General features: G+C 34.9%; 1 protein-coding gene across 3 annotated transcripts in view; it reads right to left on the minus strand.

The window, feature by feature from the left end:
• The window catches only part of LOC150086434 (katanin-interacting protein-like), a 351,533-nt gene that overhangs the window by 219,293 nt on the left and 112,590 nt on the right, over positions 1–19,650 (minus strand). For 2 of the 3 annotated variants that reach the window (XM_090372572.1, XM_090372571.1), the window contains 3 exons: positions 14,240–14,485; positions 10,901–11,053; positions 1,720–2,110 (listed from right to left, as the gene is read on the minus strand). In XM_090372572.1, the coding sequence (XP_090228698.1) occupies positions 1,720–2,110; positions 10,901–11,053; positions 14,240–14,485 (790 nt within the window). The remainder of the gene's footprint in view (positions 1–1,719; positions 2,111–10,900; positions 11,054–14,239; positions 14,486–19,650) is intronic. The other variant, XM_090372573.1, reaches the window with a different exon arrangement.

Genomic DNA, 19,650 nt, shown 5'->3' on the forward strand with positions numbered 1-19,650 from the left:
GTTACTGCTTCGATCGATCTGATTGTAGTGTTGAGATGAAGCTTTACTTGTCGCCTGTTGGCGTTGTTCTTCAGTTTCTCCAGGTCGATTCTTTTTGTTGTGCTTGTGCGTTTGACTGCTCGTAATTTGAGACGTAGTGTTGCTATTACTGGGTTATGGTCTGATGATATGTCAGCTCCAGGGTAAGTTTTTGCCTTGAGGACACTTGACTTATATTTGATGTTGATTAAGATGTAGTCAATTTGGTTCCTGATGATATTGTTGTCAGAGTCTTGTGGTGAGATCCAGGTGTATAGTCGTCAAGTTGGTAATTTAAACCAAGTGTTGGCAATGCTAAATTTTTCTTCTTGGCAGAACTGGACGAGTCTGTCGCCTCGTTCATTCCATGTCCCCAAGCCATGTTCTCCGACTATGTTTTGTAGCTTTCCTTGACCGATTTTAGCATTAAAGTCACCAAGGATGACCGTAATGTTGTGCTTCTTCAGCGACTTTAAAGTGTTGCTTAGCTTGTCGTAGAACAATTCAATTTCTTGATCGTCTTTGTCCGCTGTTGGTGCGTAGACCTGGAGCACATTCAGGTTGATCTTATTGCCTGCTAACTGTAGTAGTGCGATTCGTTCCGATATTGGGGTGAAACTGGTGACTTTGTTGGCCAGTTGTTTGTGGACAACGAAAGCGACGCCGTACGTCTGCTTGGTGTTCTCTTCTCCTCCGGAACAGAAGACGTGGTGGTCGTTTGATATAAACTTCTTTGTTCCAGGCCATTTGGTTTCACTTAGCCCAAGTATGTTGATGTTAATGCGTTCCATTTCTTGTAAAGCATTGGCTAATTTTCCTGGTTGTAGTAGGCTTCTAACGTTCCATGTAGCTAGTTTCAGAAAATTCTTCGACACAAGCTCGGAGATTCTTAGCACCCCTGTCCCATTCAAGGGATGCCGAAACTCAGGGCTGTGGTTTATTTTGCTTGCTATCATTGAAGTTTTCAAGGGAAAGATAATCCAAGTAGTTTCCCGTTGCTTTCTTGGATCACAATTTAGTTGAAAAGGTCGTGTGTGGACCTTTTGAAACGGGTTTCGTCTGACGTGTCCACTGAAACCTTTCCGCCATGGGAGGCCCTTCTGGGAGCATATAGCTCCCGACGGTATAGCTTTCAGTTTCTTTAACGTATGCAAACTCTCTCGCCACGTTAAGGCACCGTTTCTCGAGAGAGTATGCCTCTACTAATGCTAACTGTTTGCAATGATATACTGGAGAGAAATATATTGGATCATGGGATGGGGCTTTAATTAGGGAAGGATCTCATTAGTTTGTATTTCAGCAGATATGCACTGTGACAGAAGTGGGTTTGTAAGGCTATTTTGTCAATCCACTATCAGAGTGTTATTAAATCATTAAAATACATGAATACAGAAATATCATAACAAAAGGGCTAGTAATTATATTCAAGTATTAACAATAACTTTCCCAAGTTTTAGTTGTCAAACCCAGAGATATAATTTTTAATTTCTTCTAATAGATGTGACTGCAATATATATGCATCCACAACTAGTTCATATATCAATAAGCTTTATATAAAACAACTTATTTTCACTCAAAGTATAATATAGTTTTTTTATATATACAGCAATATGTAATTAAACTATGAGAAATTACAAAATTGGTATTATTCAATGTGTCTATTAACAATTAATCAAGATCTAAACAGAATATTACTATTACCTTCAGAATTTTCTTTTCTTTCTTGTTCGGATGGCACAAGTTTTACTCTAGTTAAGGAAGACAAATCTGTTGGCCTCTTATTATCTACTATATCACTAGCTTGGTCAAAGCTTTTTTCAGAAACACTAACAGCATTTTTTATTTGGCTATAAGAAATTAAATCCTTGTTTCCATCATCTTGCACATTTAGCTCTTCAGGCTGTACATCCAACTCTTCTCTAGATTCTGACAATGTTAATTCAGCAAACGAGGGAGAGTCTTCAGACAAAGCTAAAGGTATCATCTGACTATAATCAAACACCTGGGTTCCACAACCTTTATGCAATTCACCTTCAAAGACTAAAGTGTCTCTAACTTCAATAAGGACATGTTTTGCACCAATGGTTAACTCCTAGAATTCAATATAAAAAAATTTAATTAAAGTAAATTAAACAACTTCAGAATTAAAATATTCTAAAAAAGCATATAGTAACAAAAATGCTGATATAAAACTTATTCTGAAGAAAATATTAACTGTCTAAAATCAATAAAAAATAACAAAATAACCTATTTCAAATTTTCATTTTTAAAAAACAATAAAATCATTAATCATAAAAACATTTTCAATAATCATTCAAGTAATCAGATAGGGTAACAACTTCACCTGATGAATAGAATTATGTCATTATTATTATTATTATTAGCCATATGGTGCAAGAAAGCCTGAGGCTTATGCTGCACCAAGCAAAAAAAAAAATTCTGAATTACCCCGAGAGAGGGAGAGAGAGAGAGAAGTAGAAGGGAATCATCAAGAAAAGGCAGAATAAAGCCAACTCTCAGTTCTGCAATATGCTACTCATAGTAGAAACACAATACCCACCAACTAACTCATACATATGTACACAAAGGGTATGGCCTGAGTATGAAAGGGTAGTGGTTCAGTATTAAAAATTTCTGTAATTAATGTAAAACACTTCAAAGAGCAATCCACCAGGTTTCATACAGTTTCAATAACATCTTTTTTTTTAATTACAAGTCTTGAAGTCAAAAAAGTTGTGTGAATGAGGAAAGATGTATAAACTCTGTCACAGTGCAGTCATCCAATATTTGGGAAAAAAGGAACTAAAACAAAAGGTTATTTGAGAGAATATGGTTACAACGTCCCTATTCCATGGTTAAGAAGTAGACAGCGAATTTAAAGGGGGGAGGAAGGGCTTAGAACATGCCCATGCTGTGGAAGACCTGCAACATTCATCACTCCAGAAGTTGTTGATAAGTGTGCATGATCTGATGATGATTGATTCAGTGACAGTTCAGTACATTGCCGGCGCCTTGGGCATCTCACCTAAATGTATGTAATGTAACATAATAACATGTTCTCACTATGAAAAAGGTTCAGCATGATGGCTCTTGAAGTTGCTGACACAAAGGTACTACAGAAAGAAATCAATAATATGACTATAAACCTTATAGTCATATTAAAATTAATCTATCATGTTTGGCCACAGAAGTCTGGAATATTGATTTCTATGGACTATACAATACTGTCTCATCTGGTTCATCTCTATTTTTTATATTATTTTATTTTTATTTATATTCTGTGCTGTTCTCTCTGTCCTTTATAAGTTGAAGCTCTTTATAGTGGCCCTCTTTTTAGCATTCCAGTATGTTATAACAACCTATAGGGTAGACTGGCCAATTTCATAAATCTAATGCTATTTTAGATTCATTATAATGAATCTAAAATCTGAAAGAAGACCAAATTCTCTTTAATGGACCAAAAATTCCAACATTCTGTATTGTTTTTTACTTTTATTTTAATCATTTCAAATTTCATTTCTTCATTTAAAAATGAAAAAAAAAAAGTTCATTTATTGAAGCTACTGGAATGAATGATGAGGATGCAGGCCGAGACCATGAGAAATCACTCATTGGCGATTTCCCACATTCACCAGAAGTTCATTTCATTATACCATATGCATAGACTACATGTTTATCAATATGGCCCCTATGAAGTGGGGAGCATTGCCAATCACAATGAGTATTTTGCATCTACATTCACACATGAGGAATTATTAAGGTTTGAAAATGGCAGAAGGTTATCAAATTGTAGCAGGATACTTAATGATTTTGTAATAACTGAAAGCAAAGTGGAGGAGAAATTGTTGAAGTTAAACATAAGAAAAGCACCTGGGGTGGATGGGATCTATCCAGTTATATTAAAGGAGGCAGCAAAGCAACTAAGCAAACCCTTAGCCATGATTATGAGAGCGTCCTTGGACTCAGGGGAGGTTCCCACGGACTGGAGATTGCAAATGTATCCCCAATTCACAAAGGGGGATCGAAGGGTGACACGAGTAATTACAGACCAGTTAGTTTAACTTCTGTTCCGGGTAAAATAATGGAGTCAATGGTTAAAGATGCATTGCAGGATCATCTAGACAAGACTGCAGCAATAATTCAGACACAGCATGGGTTTGTTAAGGGAAAGTCTTGTCTGACAAATTTGATAGGATATTATGATGTGGTTACAAAGGAACTGGATGCAAAAAATAATTTTGATATCATATATTTGGATTTCAGGAAAGCTTTTGACACTGTTGTGCATGGAAGACTATTGTACAAATTGGAGCAGAATGGTATTAAGGGTAAGTTGCTACAATGGATAAAAGGATGGTTAAGTGGGAGAAGACAGAGGGTGGTAATCAATGGGTGCTGCTCTTCTTGGACTAATGTTATTAGTGGAGTCCCACAGGGTTCGGTGTTAGGTCCACTGTTGTTTTGTATATTTATCAATGATATTGATGAAGGTATATCAGGCTTAATGTCGAAGTTTGCAGATGATACAAAGGTTGGCAGGGTTGTTAATGACAGTAATGGCAGTGTGCTACTGCAACAGGATCTAGATAATTTGGGCAGATGGGCTAAGAAGTGGCAACTGAAGTTTAACCTTGACAAATGCAAAGTACTGCATATAGGTAGAAGTAACCCCAGAGAAACGTACCAACTGTGTGGTACTACACTTAAGGTGGTAGAAAATGAAAAAGACCTGGGAGTAATTGTGCAGTCAGATATGAAGTTTTCTGAACAATGCAGACAGGCTGCCAGGGCAGGTCATGGGGTTTTGTCAATGATATATAGGAATTTTTCTAGCAGGGAAAAGGAGGTGATTATCCGTCTGTATAAGGCAATGGTCAGGCCATGCCTTGAGTACTGCGTACAGGTCTGGAGGCCTCATTTTAGGAAGGATGTAGATTTACTTTAACGCGTACAGAGAACGGCAACAAGATTGGTGAGGGGAATGAAGGGATCCTCTTACCAAGAGAGGCTTAAGTTCTGCAAATTGCAGTGGCTGGAGACTAGGCACCTGCGCAGTGATCTGATCGAGGTATATAAGGCCTTGAATGGGTTGAGCACGCTGAATTCTGATGGGATCCTTCCACTTGTTCAGATTACGAACCTAAGGGGGCATAAATTCAAATTAAGAAAAGACAGATGTAGATTAGATGTGCGGAAATTTGCCTTTAGCCAGCGGGTGGTTAATTGCTGGAACAAACTTCCATCTGTCGTTGTGGAAGTTGATAGGTTGAATGAATTTAAGGAGAAACTGGACAGGCATTTGGAGGGAGTGGTGTGATTTTTTTTTTTTTTTTTGGCTGATGCTGCATAAGCTCATACACTTGCTTTCTTGCATCAAATGGCACTACTACTACTACAGACAAATTAAGATTTTAAAAGTTGTGATTTACTCTCTTCTTTTTCTCCTTCATATTTAGATCATTTAGATTTATTTCAAACAAAGTGTATCATTTCTGTGTCATCAATTTAAACTTCCAATAACTGAATGCACTGTTGTATGTCTTCTTCTTGCTATAAGTCTTTGGAATATTCAGTTTGCCTGAAATCAGTTAAACTATATTAGCATTAGCAGAAGCAAATGATGCAAAAAAAGCAAGCTTATACAGCATCAGCCAAAAAAAAAACCAAACCTTCCCATTTTACCCATCCATTCGCTCCAAATGTTTGTGTCTAGTTCTGCCTTGAATTTATTTAAGCTGTCCAACTTCTACAATGACAGATGGAAGTTTGTTCCTGCAATCAACCACACGCTGGCTAAAAGCAAATTTCTGCATATCTATTCTACAACTGTCTTTTCTCAATTTGTATTTATGTCCCCTCAGGCGATTAATCTGGGTAAGAGGAAGAATCCCATCAGCATTGAGCTTGCTCAAACCATTCAAGACCTTATACACCTCAATCAGATCACCTCACAGGTGCCTAGTCTCCAGACACTGTAATTTGCAAATCTTAAGCCTTTCTTCGTAAGAGCAACCCTTTGTTCCATTCACTAATCTTGTTGCCCTTCTCAGTACTCTTTCCAGCAGCTCTACACCCTTCCTAAAATGAGTCCTTGTCTGCAATGTCAGAAAACTTCATATCTGACAGCACAATTACCCCCAGGTCCTTTTCATTCTTTACCACCTTGAGTGTAGTACCACACAGTTGATAATACATTACTCTGGGGGTTACTGCTACCCATATGCAGTACTTTACATATTCTTCATTATCTTCTTGTAGTTCAGAACTTTCATTAGCAATATCAATCTCAGGCCAAAGTTTTCTCCAAGATTTAGTTAAGTGTTGAACTTGAAATTTCTTTCCACGCTACATCAAAGACATGTTTGCTATATTGCAAACATGCCTTTGATGTTGATGACTTTTAATGATTCTATACAACCCATATTTGTATCTTCAATTTTTTTCAAAATGCAACTCAAAAACATTCACCTATATCATCTCTTCAGTCATTCTAGAACTCCTTAATCCAGAAGCTGGATCAAGGATGTTACATTCGCTAGTAAAAACATGGCCTTTATGTCCCCTTCTTTAAATTCCTCAACAACTGGGGTACAAAGGAGTTATCTATGTTATCTATAAAAAGAACAGGATATTCAGGGAAGTGTTTTATTGAGTATTTCTTTACAGAAGACATACCTCCATTTTTAAAAACTAATTTTTGAATAATGCAGATTCCATCCATGCTGATTTTTGTTAGTGTAATAAAGATGAACAATTTATACTTTTAAAAGTTCCAGGATTAAGTTATTTCCAAAAACAAAAAAGAGCAGCACTTTGTAAGCTCCATTTACATTGCTGTAGGTTGCCGTTGTGATTCTCTCTTTAGATTTTTGTGTTGTGGTGCTGCAAGATAATTTAACTCAGCCAGTTTTGTCCATGTTGTAGAGTTCTCCAATCAATTTTTCTCTGTTGATAGATGACCTTACATATTCTGTAATTTTTAAGCAGCAGGCTGATCAACAGATAATATCTCTCCACTAATATTCAATACATTAATAATATGACTTTTTTCTAATATTCAATCTGTCCTTGCCATAAAACTTTCTGTACCATCAATCTTTTCATGTAAGACCATTTCTTTTAATGCTACATTTATAGATTCAGTGATTGGAGTATTATGTTGTCTTCCTTGCATAAACTACAGTCATAATGCATTGTCTACTATCTCTAATTTTAATGGGAGCCATTGCGGTACAAGTAAACACATGGGTTGTGTTAGGGTAACTAAGAATAGAAACAGGTGCAGGTATACTTGCGTGTACACCAATGCTAGGAGTTTAGTAAATAAATTTGAGGTATTGCTCAAAACATCAAAGGCAGATATTGTTGGGATATCAGAGACGTGGTGTCACACAGATATAAGGGATGCAGAACTGCAATTTGGGGAGTACAACGTCTACAGAAAGGATAGACAGGATAGGAAGGGGGGAGGGGTTATGCTATTAGTTAAGAAACACATAAAAACCAAGGAAGTGAAGCCAGTCGACATCACTGGACAGTGCAGTGTTGAGTCAGTTTGGTGTGACGTAAGCATTGGGAGATCAAAATTGAGAGTAGGAGTGTGCTATAGGCCTAATGACTCTGATGAGTATAATAAGAAACTGTACAGGGAAATAGAGTGGGCCAGTAAATCAGAGAGTCTTATAATGGGAGATTTTAATTTCCCAGATATTCACTGGAATTTGGGGGCTGGTTACTCACACACTAGCAGGGCTTTTGTGGATTTATTGGATGATTGTTTTCTACATCAGCATGTTCGGGAGGCAACTAGAGGGAGTAATACTCTTGATTTGATTATCAGCAGTGATTCTTCATGCATTAAGAATCTGCAGATAAATGAACCACTAGGAGGCAGTGATCACAGTGTGCTGAAGTGGGATTTACTGAAAGAGGTAACTACCATTAGGGGTAAAGGGAAGGGTTATTGCTTCCGTAAAGGCGACTACGATGGACTGAGACAGTATTTAAATTCTATACAGTGGGACCAACTGATGATGTTACCAACAGCAAATGCAAAATGGGAAGCATTCAAAGAACTTATCTTGGAAGCTAATAGGTTTTACATACCAACTAAGAACTATTGTTCAAGGTTTAGGCCAAAATGGATGTCAGATGAACTAATGAGGCATATGGCAGAGAAGAAAAATGCATGGGATACTTACAAATTAACACATGACACAGAAGCCTATGATAGATACAAGTTGATATGCAACCAAGTTACAAAGGAGGTTAGGCAGGCGAAGGCAGATTACGAGAAATCCTTGGCAAGGGATGCAAAGAAAAACAGCAAAGAGTTCTTTACTTATGTAAACTCTAGAAGGAAGGGGATGAATCAGATTGGTCCACTTGATATTGATGGGTCAACTGTTGATGATCCTGCTCAGGTAGCTAACAAACTAAATGAATATTTTGCATCGACATTCACACATGAGGAGTTATTCAGCAAGGGGAATGCCAGAGATGTATTCAACACTAGCAGTAAGCTACAGAATCTTGAAATAACTGGGAGTAAAGTGGAGGAGAAACTGTTGAAGATAAACACAAGAAAGGCACCCGGGGTGGATGGGATCTATCCAGTTATATTAAAGGAGGCAGCAAAGGAAGTAAGCAAACCCTTAGCCATAATTATGAGAGCTTCCTTGGACTCAGGGGAGGTACCCATAGACTGGAAATGTGCAAATGTGACCCCAATTCACAAAGGAGGATCAAAGGCTGACACAAGTAATTATAGACCTGTGAGCTTAACTTCTGTTCCAGGAAAATTAATGGAGGCACTGGTTAAAGAAGCACTGCAGGATCATTTAGACAAGACTTCAGTTATAGCTCAGACACAGCATGGTTTTGTTAAGGGGAAGTCTTGCCTGACCAACTTGATTGGATACTATGATGCAGTCACAAAAGAACTGGATGCAGGGAATAACTTTGATATTATATACTTGGATCTTAGAAAGGCTTTTGATACTGTTGCACATGGAAGACTGCTACACAAATTGGAGCACTGTGACACTGGAGGCAAATTGCTGCTATGGATAAAGGGGTGGTTGAGGGGGAGAAGACAGAGAGTGGTAATCAATGGACACTGCTCTATCGTGGACTAATGTTATTAGTGGAGTCCTTCAGGGCTCAGTGTTGGGTCCATTATTGTTTTCTGTATTTATAAATGATATTGATGATGGTATATCAAGCTTAATGTCCAAGTTTGCAGATGATACAAAGGTTGGCAGGGTTGTCAAGGACACTACTGACACTATGCTGCTGCAACAGGATCTGGAAAGGTTGAGCAGATGGGCTGAGAGGTGGCAAATGAAGTTTAACATTGACAAATGTAAAGTACTACACATGGGAAACAGCAACCCCAGAGCAATGTATCAACTCTGTGGTACTACACTGACAGTGGTAGAGAATGAAAGGGACTTGGGGGTGATTGTGCAGGCAGATATGAAGTTCTCTGAGCAGTGCAGACGGGCTGCAAGAGTAGCTCATGGAGTATTGTCAATGATATACAGGAATTTTTCCAGCAGGGATAAGGAGGTGATTATTCCATTGTATAAGGCAATGGTCAGGCCACACCTAGAGTACTGTATACAGGTCTGGAGGCCTCGTTTCAAGAAGGATGTAGAGCTGCTGGAACGAGTACAGAGAAGGGCAACAAGATTAGTGAATGGAACAAAGGGGTGCTCTTACGAAGAAAGGCTTAAGTTTTGCAAATTACAGTGTCTGGAGACTAGGCACCAGCGAGGTGATCTGATAGAGGTGTATAAAGCCTTGAATGGTTTAAGCATGCTCAATGCTGATGGGATTCTTCCTCTAGCTCAGAAAAATCACCTGAGAGGGCATAAATTCAAATTGAGGAAAGACAGATGTAGGATAGACGTGCAGAAATTTGCCTTTAGCCAGCGGGTGGTTGGTTGGTGGAACAGACTGCCATCCCTTGTGGAGGTTGATAGCCTAAATAAGTTTAAGGCTCAGCTGGACAGGTATTTTGAACGAACAGAGGGGTGAAGTGGAAGTGGGTTTTTTTTTTTTTTTTTTTTTTTTTATTTGGCTAATGCTGCATAAGCTTGCTTTCTTGCATCAAATGCCTCTACTAATGCTAATGTTAATGCTAATGCTAATGCTATCTCTCCACTAATATTTAATACATTAATAATATGACATTTTTTTTCTAATATTCAATCTGTCCTTGCCATAAAACTTTCTGTACCATCAATCTTTTCATGTAAGACCATTTCTTTTAATGCTACATTTATAGATTCAGTGATTGGAGTATTATGTTGTCTTTCTTGCATAAACTACAGTCATAATGCATTGTCTACTATCTCTAATTTTGGTTTCTTCAAAGTGAAGTTCTCACCTCACTTTGATAAAACAAACTGAGTGCAAAATCTTTCTAGATTTTTTTTGTTACCAATCTTTTACAGTTGTCTTGCTAACACCTAACTCAACAGCAATTTTTGTTAGAGACTCCTCTTTATCAAGTTTTTCCTGAGCATCTAACTTAGTTTTTAGAGAAATAACTGTCTTTCCTCACTCATATTTTATTAATTTATGTAATATTTAAATAAATTGCATACTGTAATAACAATAATAAATAATTTTACTGGTGTAAATATGTAAACATGTTTTAGAACAAACACACAACTGATCTTTCAGAGAGCATACAACTGAAAATGTGGGTGTGAACTACTAACTGCATACTGAACCAGTGTGCTTGCAGCTAGTAAGCATCAGACAGTATGGTTTTAAAGAGGGAAGGGAATGAGTCAGTTCAGTGGAGGTTATTCAAGAGTTTCTACTGTATAGTGAAGCATCAAAAGCAACATTAAATTCAAATATAAATTACCTTTACACTCTTGTTATAATTCCATATTCTAATAGCAGCTAATCCTGTTAGTACTGAATCCATTGTATCTGGTAAGTGCAGAACAAAGGTTAGGGTAATAAAGGATTCCCCATTAGGCACAGAACAGCTCCACATGTGGCACTCCTTTACTGTCTGAAATATTTTATTCCTTTTAATGTTGGGTAAGTAAATTTCACAGTAATTATATACATATTTTCATAATCAAGTATATGAGAAAGACCTAGTCCCGAGAATGCCTCTTGTCTTCTTTTGGGTCAATATAAAAAATCCCCAGGCAAAATTTAAAAGCTTATTATATAAAGGAAATTTGTTTTATATCAGCATATCATAGCATAAAATTCTGAATACTTTGAAGTTATGATACTTCTCTACACAAAATTAAATATTTCTGCTTAATGATATAAACAATCAAAATATAGATACTTCAAAATTCACAACTAAGCTGCTGTTAAGTGGTTCATGTTTACCTAAGTATAGAACTATCTCAACAGCCATGTTTACCAACGTCCAACTTGTTTTTGAAGTCTTTTTCAAGGTCTTGCTTATACAAGTAAAGCTCATTTTGAATGAATGGCAAGGAATTAATGTGGTAAAGAATTTTTACCCATTAATACCTTACCAATTACCACATGAATTTTTTTCTTCCACATAATTGACTGAGAAGGCTCTATTTGTATAAGCAAGACTTTGCAGAAAACTTCAAAAGCAAGCTGAATATGGTAAACACGGCTGTTGAGAAGTTACTTTACTTAGGTAAAGATGAACAACCTAACATCAGCTTTTAGGTGCATATCATTAAATTAAAAGGATATCTAATTGAAAAAAAAAAAGTCGAAAAACACAAACTTGACTGAAAACCAGAAGAAAACTAAATTATCAGAAAACTGGAAGAGACACTAGATTATTGGAAACCTTCCAACTGAATGGGAAGAGTTGGCATATGCTATCTGACACTAAGTTTAAACTACAAACTGTGCACAAATTTATCAAATGACATTTATTTTCAGAAAACTGAACAAAAAAGAGTAGACTTGCATTAACAGTATAGTTTCAAAGACAAGCATCAAATGTAATGTTTCAAATTCATCTACCTAAGCTTTTGTCCAATAGTTCATTATGCAGATATTAACAAAGTTTAACATCTGGTTTAGGTTAGGTATTAGTATTAATTAAAGTAAAATAACATGAAGTAAGACATTTGATGTTTCAAAAGCCTTAAATAACTCGATTAGCTGCCCAAGCAGACCCTGAGCTCAAGATTTGTTAACCCATAAAACTCAAGTCTCTCACTCTATGTTGCACTTCTTCCACCAGATCCTTCTCAAAATGACATCTAACTGGTATGCAATAGTCAAGATGTGGCCTAACCAATGCTTCATATAATGGAAGAATGAGCTCTTCATCCTTCTTAGTAAAATACCTGTATACATCACTGATACAACATGCTGTTATGCCAGCTTATCTGTACTGCTGAAACAGAACTTCCAGTTGGATTGTACAATCCTGAATCATTTTTGTTATCAACTACCTGAAGTTTGTTGCTTTACAAATAATAAGATAATCTTTGTTGCTTTACAAGTACTAAGATAATCTTTGTTGCTTAACAAGTAATAAGATAATCTACAAGGCATTTCACAAAGGTTCCAAGACTTTTTTCCTTTATATCAATAGCTGGTTATGTAACTTTTTTTTATGTATACAAGAAGTAGATTTAGAACACCTAATTCTTGCATGTTTATTTCTATATCATGGCACATGCTGCAGGCTTTCTCGAATTTTTGTCTCACCTTTTCATGAATTCTACCTTTTAAATGAGTTACTCCAGTATTGCACTAATTTCACATAAGAATTTCACACAATGCTGCCATCCCTCAACATGACACCATCAAAACAGTTATTCAGAGCAGCAATACCCACTTTTAAATAAACTGCATAAACCTCTTCTTTCTGGAAGTTTTATTTATTTTAAAATAGTATAATACTGCAGCAACCCGCTGAAAAGATGGAGTTTGTTCTGCACATGAGAAATAAGACCATTTAAAAAAAAAAACCTTCTGTCTTTTCAATGACTTTTCTGTATTAAAAGTTACTTGTAAAGCAACTCTTTATGTGGAAAAGACAAGTAGCTCCCAGCTGTTGAGTACATGTCATCATTTTGTTCTATGCTAAGAGAGGATACTTTACTTTTGGGGAAGCTTTGACAAAACAGGTATGAAATTTCTAACAGAAAGGTTTGGCACAAAAAAAATGTGACATTTCTTTGAGCCTCCTTGAACTTGGTGTCTACAAATTTTTACCTACCACTACAGTTTCTCAAATGCTGAACAAAGCTGAACAGAAAAAGCAATGAGGTGCTGTTCTGTATCTATTGCTATTGTCAATACCTTCTTGGAACCTCATCCTGGTGGAAACTTCACTTGGTGAAAAACAAATCTATCTGTGAAGCTGATATTGTCTACCTACTTGATTTTCATTTGATTCTTAACACATAAAATGCAATTAAAAATTCTACTGACAGCTGAGTATTCAGCGCAAATTTAAAGTGCCTATCTTCAAAATTTAATTTGATATACATCCCTGCAATTATGATTTCAATCACATGTGGACCCCTGTCTTTCATACTTTCCAACGAAGTAGTAAATTGTGGTTTTGAATGGCACCTCTAGTTCTGGGAACACCTGTTAAAAAGCTTCTTGGCACAATGAATATGATTTCTTATCAAAATAATGCTTCACTACAAAAATTCTTTATTCAAGAGTCACAACCATCTATTTGATCAAAAATTCACATTTTTCTCTACCACAATACACCAATATACATCAATTTTCCACATTCCTAACAGCTCGTTTGCTTAAAGTTATGTCTCACTGGTTAAACTCCATCAGCTCCCTCTACCAATGATCAATAAAATCTCACACAAACAACACATGGAAGCTGAAAATTTTGGGTTACGTTTTAAAATGAACATCCTGTACTTTTTCTACCACGTCAATATTATAAAACAATTTTGCACACTAACAAAAGAAAACCAGTATGCAAATTGCAAACATTTATTTCAGGTTATTATTTTGTTACTTATTTTGGTTCTGATATGTTATAATGTACTGAGCATAAAAAGAATGATATTGTTGGTTGAGTGCTTTTAATTACTTTAATTTAAATAAAATTTTTATAAAAAATATGACTTAAAAGATTCTTTGAAAAGTTCTTTTAATAACAATATATATCTACAGTTCTTTATTACATTAAAGAATATGAATCATAACTAGTTAAGTGATTTAAAAGAAACAGATGTCTTTAATAAAAAGTCATGTATACCTTTGTCCTTCCATTTACCAAATTGCTTAATTCTCCAACAGGTTCCTCACAGTTACTACCAAGCACATCCACTGGTGATACTTCCAATTTTAGTCCCTGCCAGTTCAAGAACTGAACTTCAGTCAATCCTATCCTTGAAGGATGACCCCAATTACTTATTAACTTTATGGTGACTTTTACAACTAAGAGATCACTTGATGGAGAGTCAGACTGGTCTTCTTGGGCATCATTTCCTGTACATGAACCCTGAATAAATTATTAAATAATTTAAATACAAAATTTTTTAAAATACAGCCAACTACATATAGCCCTTTTATTCAAGAATTAAATGCGAAAGCAGATTGCATTTAAAAAAAAAAAAAAAAACTGCAGATTGCATTTTAAATTCAGCTATTACATTTAAAGCCAAAGAACAAACTTTCACTATAAGTATATACAAATTCCAGGATATTCAAATATGACATTTCAATCAGTAAAAGAACCCTTATAATTAGCAATACCCTTGATAGAAGTATTAATCATCTTGTATCAAAATATAAACTAAAATCCATTGTTCTGAATAATTTATTTGGGAAAAAAAAAGTATTCCGAAACAGAGAGAGATAGATCAATGGATATTTATCGCATAACAACATCAGAGGCCACAAGTGTGCCAAGTGCATACAAAAAATGGATTAGTATGCAGCACTCAAAAGATATGCTACAGAATACAGTGGATCCCCCACTTTATGATTATAATAACATTAAAAATCCACAGCATTCCAGCTATCAGTATTATCGCAAATGCAATAAGATCGAGTTTACTACTCGTTAATAACAGAGTGTACTAACAGCCCAATAAAACAGAAACTGCAAATTGTTTTTATTGTTTTATGGTGGTGACCTCCAGAATTGTGCTTTAGAAAAATATCTCAAAGGCGTTCAAAACTGATTCTTATAACCGAACATATGATAACGATGAAAGTGTGCATTTTAATGATTTGAATTGGTTTTTTGAAATCTGATTTTAAGAAAAGCGGCTGATTCTACTAACCAGTGATCATGTTAACCAGCACCTACTTATTTCACTTTATGATTGTCTCTGATCCGTAATTATCAATTATCATTTCAAAGAAGGAGCTGGACAAATATTTAGGGGGAATGGATGTGTGAAATGTTTTTTTTTTTTAGCTGATGCTACATAAGCTTGCTTTCTTGCATCACATACCTCTACTACTACATTTTGGGGCGAGGGGAAATAAGTAAAAATGTGGTACCATCAGCATTTTTTATATTTTTAAAATTTGTATCACATTTTAATGTTTATTCCGATGTATAAGATGACTTTTTTTTCAGATAAAAGGTGAGTTGATATATGCTGGAAAATACGGTATTCAGTATTCTATATAAATTCCATTATAAAAATCACCTTTTCAAGAGATAAATAGCTTAGTTATAAAGCGAAAATTTCAACTTCCGAGGTCTTGGAGCGAATTACCAAAAAACTGTGTTATTGGGTTCGCATTATGATATAATGGTGTCTCTGGAATGGATTAATATCATAAAGTGGGGGTCCACTGTATAAGTAAAAGTTTAAAAAACTAGACAGATGCTATGTGAAATCAGCTATAATTTAAAATAAAGTACATATAGTTAATTATAGTGGTATGGGGGGAAGAGAGAGAAATGAACTCTCTCTCTCTCTCTCTCTCTCTCTCTCTCTCTCTCTCTCTCTCTCTCACACACACACATCACAAAAAATTTTTCACACGAGAATAAATATTTCTGAAGGAAAACAAGATTAATTAATGAACTAATTTGCCAATTATCAAAATATACATCAAATTAAATCAGTGAAAAAGATTCGTTAGCATCATACACATTAAAATATATGTACTTAACACCACAATGTAGTTAAAAACAAATTGGTTTAACAGAAAAATTATAATTTGGAGCAAAGAATATTGCTTCATAGGTTGTGTTAATGCACCTAATTATTAGAATTAGAATTAATGCCATAATGATGCAATTAAGCCATAATTATTTAGCACAAAACTTAAGCCAGATATCTGTCCAGTCATCATTAAATTTACACAGGTTTTCTAGCACTAAAAATAATTACAAATCATCTGTTTCCAGCAGTAAATTTTGCCAAAATCAACATTTATATAAACTGAAACAAGGTGGCATTAGCTGCAAGATACTACAATGAATAAAGTGGCAGGAAACAGAGTTTAGTTATAAATGGCCACTTCACTTCATGGGCCAGTGGCACACGTGTAAGTCCTATATGGTTCTGCATTGGATCCCATAGTGTTTCTGTTATTTATTAACAAAGATGCCAAATTTTGACTTTCTGAAGATTAGATATTTGTAGGCAGAAGGAAAACAAGTTTTTTTGGCCAAAACAGATAAAAAAACTGGAGATCTCCAAAAAGAGGAGTAAAATAGGAGATTTTTCAGAAAAGAGTAGGTTTTTTTAAAGTTCACACTATACTAGAAATTAAATTTTGCTGAAAAAATACACATTTTCTATTAATATACAGCCACGGGATTGTTTACCAGTATAGTTTGCTTTTAAATATTACCTTAAAAGCAAACTATATTCTTTTAAATGTTAACTTATCCCTAACATTTTTCTGCCTGTGGATTGTCCATTAGACATCAACTGATTACAAGTATGACTGCTTCAAGAAAAATACTGTAGCAGACTTTGCACCTCTACAGAGATGTTGAGTCAAGATTTTGTTTTATAACAATGGTTGTTCAGACTTACCTGAACGTCAAAATCATTTATAATAACTATACCAGAAAGAAGATTTGAATTCACTTTTTTTTTTCACTTGGGTGAATATTCCCTGACACTCAACACTGCTATTAGAATTATTAAAATGTGAAGAATGACTTGGAATAATTTGTTATATTTCATGCTTCCTTGTGCACTTAGTTCCCCAACCAAAGACCAATGAACATCAATTCTTTCTTTTTTCATAATAATGTCTAGTAGGCTCTTACAATGAAACTGATATAACTAAACTACAAAATATTTATTTCTTCAACGATATTGAGAAGTACTGGAAACTTTTTTTTTTTTTTTTTTTTTGTAGATAAATTTTAATTTTTTTTAATTTGGTTCAAAAAAAAAAAAAAACTTCTCCAAATAGCAGTATTAGATGACAAACTGATCCAAATACAAACTGATCCAAATACAAATATATTTAAGTTAAATTAAATAATATTTAGATATTTGAAGTTGTAACATTCATTGTATTGAATCAGCATACACACCACCTCAACTTTTTTGACATGCATGATGCACTGTCTCCATACTTGTCTCTTATTGTAATTATGATTGATAAGGAAGGTGACTTTACTAATTTAATGATAGGGGATGATGGTACATTTACTCTTATTCCTAGCCTATCATCCAAACAAGTTAGGATTTGAAAATGCATAATTTATTCTTTGAAAATAAATCTTTAATTCTTTAATTTATCTTTAAATCTTTAGTTCTTTTACTTATCTTTACTTATAATGATATATAAAATTTATTTATTTTTATAATTAAAGATAAATATTTTATTTATCTTTTATTTTTTTTTCTAAATTGAGAAAAGGCATCATCCAGGGGGAAACATGTGTTCCACCAGGAAAGAACCTGCAGAATAATGACTACTTTTAACTGAACAATTACAACAAACTATTCTCAGGTGTTTACCATGGCTGTATTCTTTAAATTAAAAAAATTAAGAAAAAATTCATAGAATTTTTTCTTTATTTTTTTAATTTAAAGAATTTTTAATTCACAGAATTTTTTAATAATTCCAATTTTAAAGCAGTTTTACTGTTTGTAAAAAGGAAATGACAGCAAAGGTGGTGGTTTTGCAAAAAAGACAGAGAAACACTATGGAGTAACTCCTGTATGAAGGTGATGAGACAGCATATCAGGTCAAATATAGCCATAAAAGAAGGCGTGTCCATCATAAAACCAGAAAGTTGGCAATTATATATTAATTATGACACTTGATTTAAGTATTTCGAGTTTAACATTTAAGTCTGCTGATAATACAAAGGAAGGCAGGCCACTTAATAGCATCGATCAAGATATGCTACTTCAACAAGATAAAGAAAAACTAACAGAATGGGTTGAAAAAATTTGTTCCAATCCATTTCATCTTATAGTTTTTATCCTGTTATTAGTGGGAGACTCCACTAATGTTATCAGTGGAATCTCCCAAGGTTCAGTGCTGAGGCCATTATTGTTTTCAATATTTATTAATGATAATGGTGATGGCATATTATGCATAATGTCTAAGTTTGCAGATGATACAAGGGTTGGCAGGTTGGTTAATTACAGTAATCAGTAATGATATTGCAACAGGATCTAGAAAAAAAATAGGTAGATGGTCTGAGAATTGGCAAACGTTGACAACACAGACAAATGCCAAGTACTGCATATTGGTAGCAGTAATGCCAGAATAACATATCAATAAGGGAAACACAGGATTACTCTTACAAAGAAAGACTTTAGTTCTGCAAATTGCAGCATCTGGGACCTAGACATTTGTGAGGGGACCTGATTGAGACTTTAAAGGCTTGCCATCATCTTATTCAATCCATTGAATAAGATGATGGCATCCTTACTCTTTCTCAGGAAACACACGATGGGGCATAAATTTAAATTTAGGAAGAAAAGTTGCAGAACAGATGTATGGAAATTTGCTTTCAGCCAATAGGGAATTGATTGTTGAAACACTTCCACCTGTTGTTGTTCTAAAATGTAAAGGGAAGAGCTTTTGCTTTTGTAAGGGTGTTGGTCCCACTCTATAGAATTTTAAAAAAATTCTATAGAGTGGGACCATCTTGTGATTTTACCAACAGCAAATTCTAAATGGGAAGCATTCAGGAAAGTCATCGTAAGAGCTACTACACTTTTCCTACCAATTGAGAAATACTGTTCCAGGCCTAGACCTAAATGGATGTCAGATTAACTGATGAGACTTGTGACAGAGAAGAAAAATGCATGGGATGCATATAAATTATCAGGTGATACAGAAACCTATGGTAGATATAAACTAATCTGCAATCAAGTCACAAAGGAGGTTAGACAAACTAAGGCAGATTACGAGAAATCTCTGGCAAAGAATGCCAAGAAAAGCAGAAAAGACTTCCTTACTTATATTAACAGCAGAAGAAAGGGGTTGAATCACATTGGCCCATTTGATGTTGATGATTTAACTGTTGATAATCCTGATCAGGTTTCTGACAAACTGAATACGTATTTTGTATCTACATTCATGCATGAGTTCTTTATGGATGGTAATGCCAGAAGTTGATCAAAATATAACAAGGAGTTAAATGATTTTGTGATAACCAAGAGAAAAATAGAAGAGAAATTGTTGAAGCTTAACATAAAAAAAAGCATCCAATTA

The sequence above is a fragment of the Mastigoproctus giganteus genome, chromosome 4 (assembly GCF_048544385.1).
Source record: "Mastigoproctus giganteus isolate SK-2022 chromosome 4, ASM4854438v1, whole genome shotgun sequence".
Classification (NCBI taxonomy): Eukaryota; Metazoa; Arthropoda; class Arachnida; order Uropygi; family Thelyphonidae; genus Mastigoproctus; species Mastigoproctus giganteus.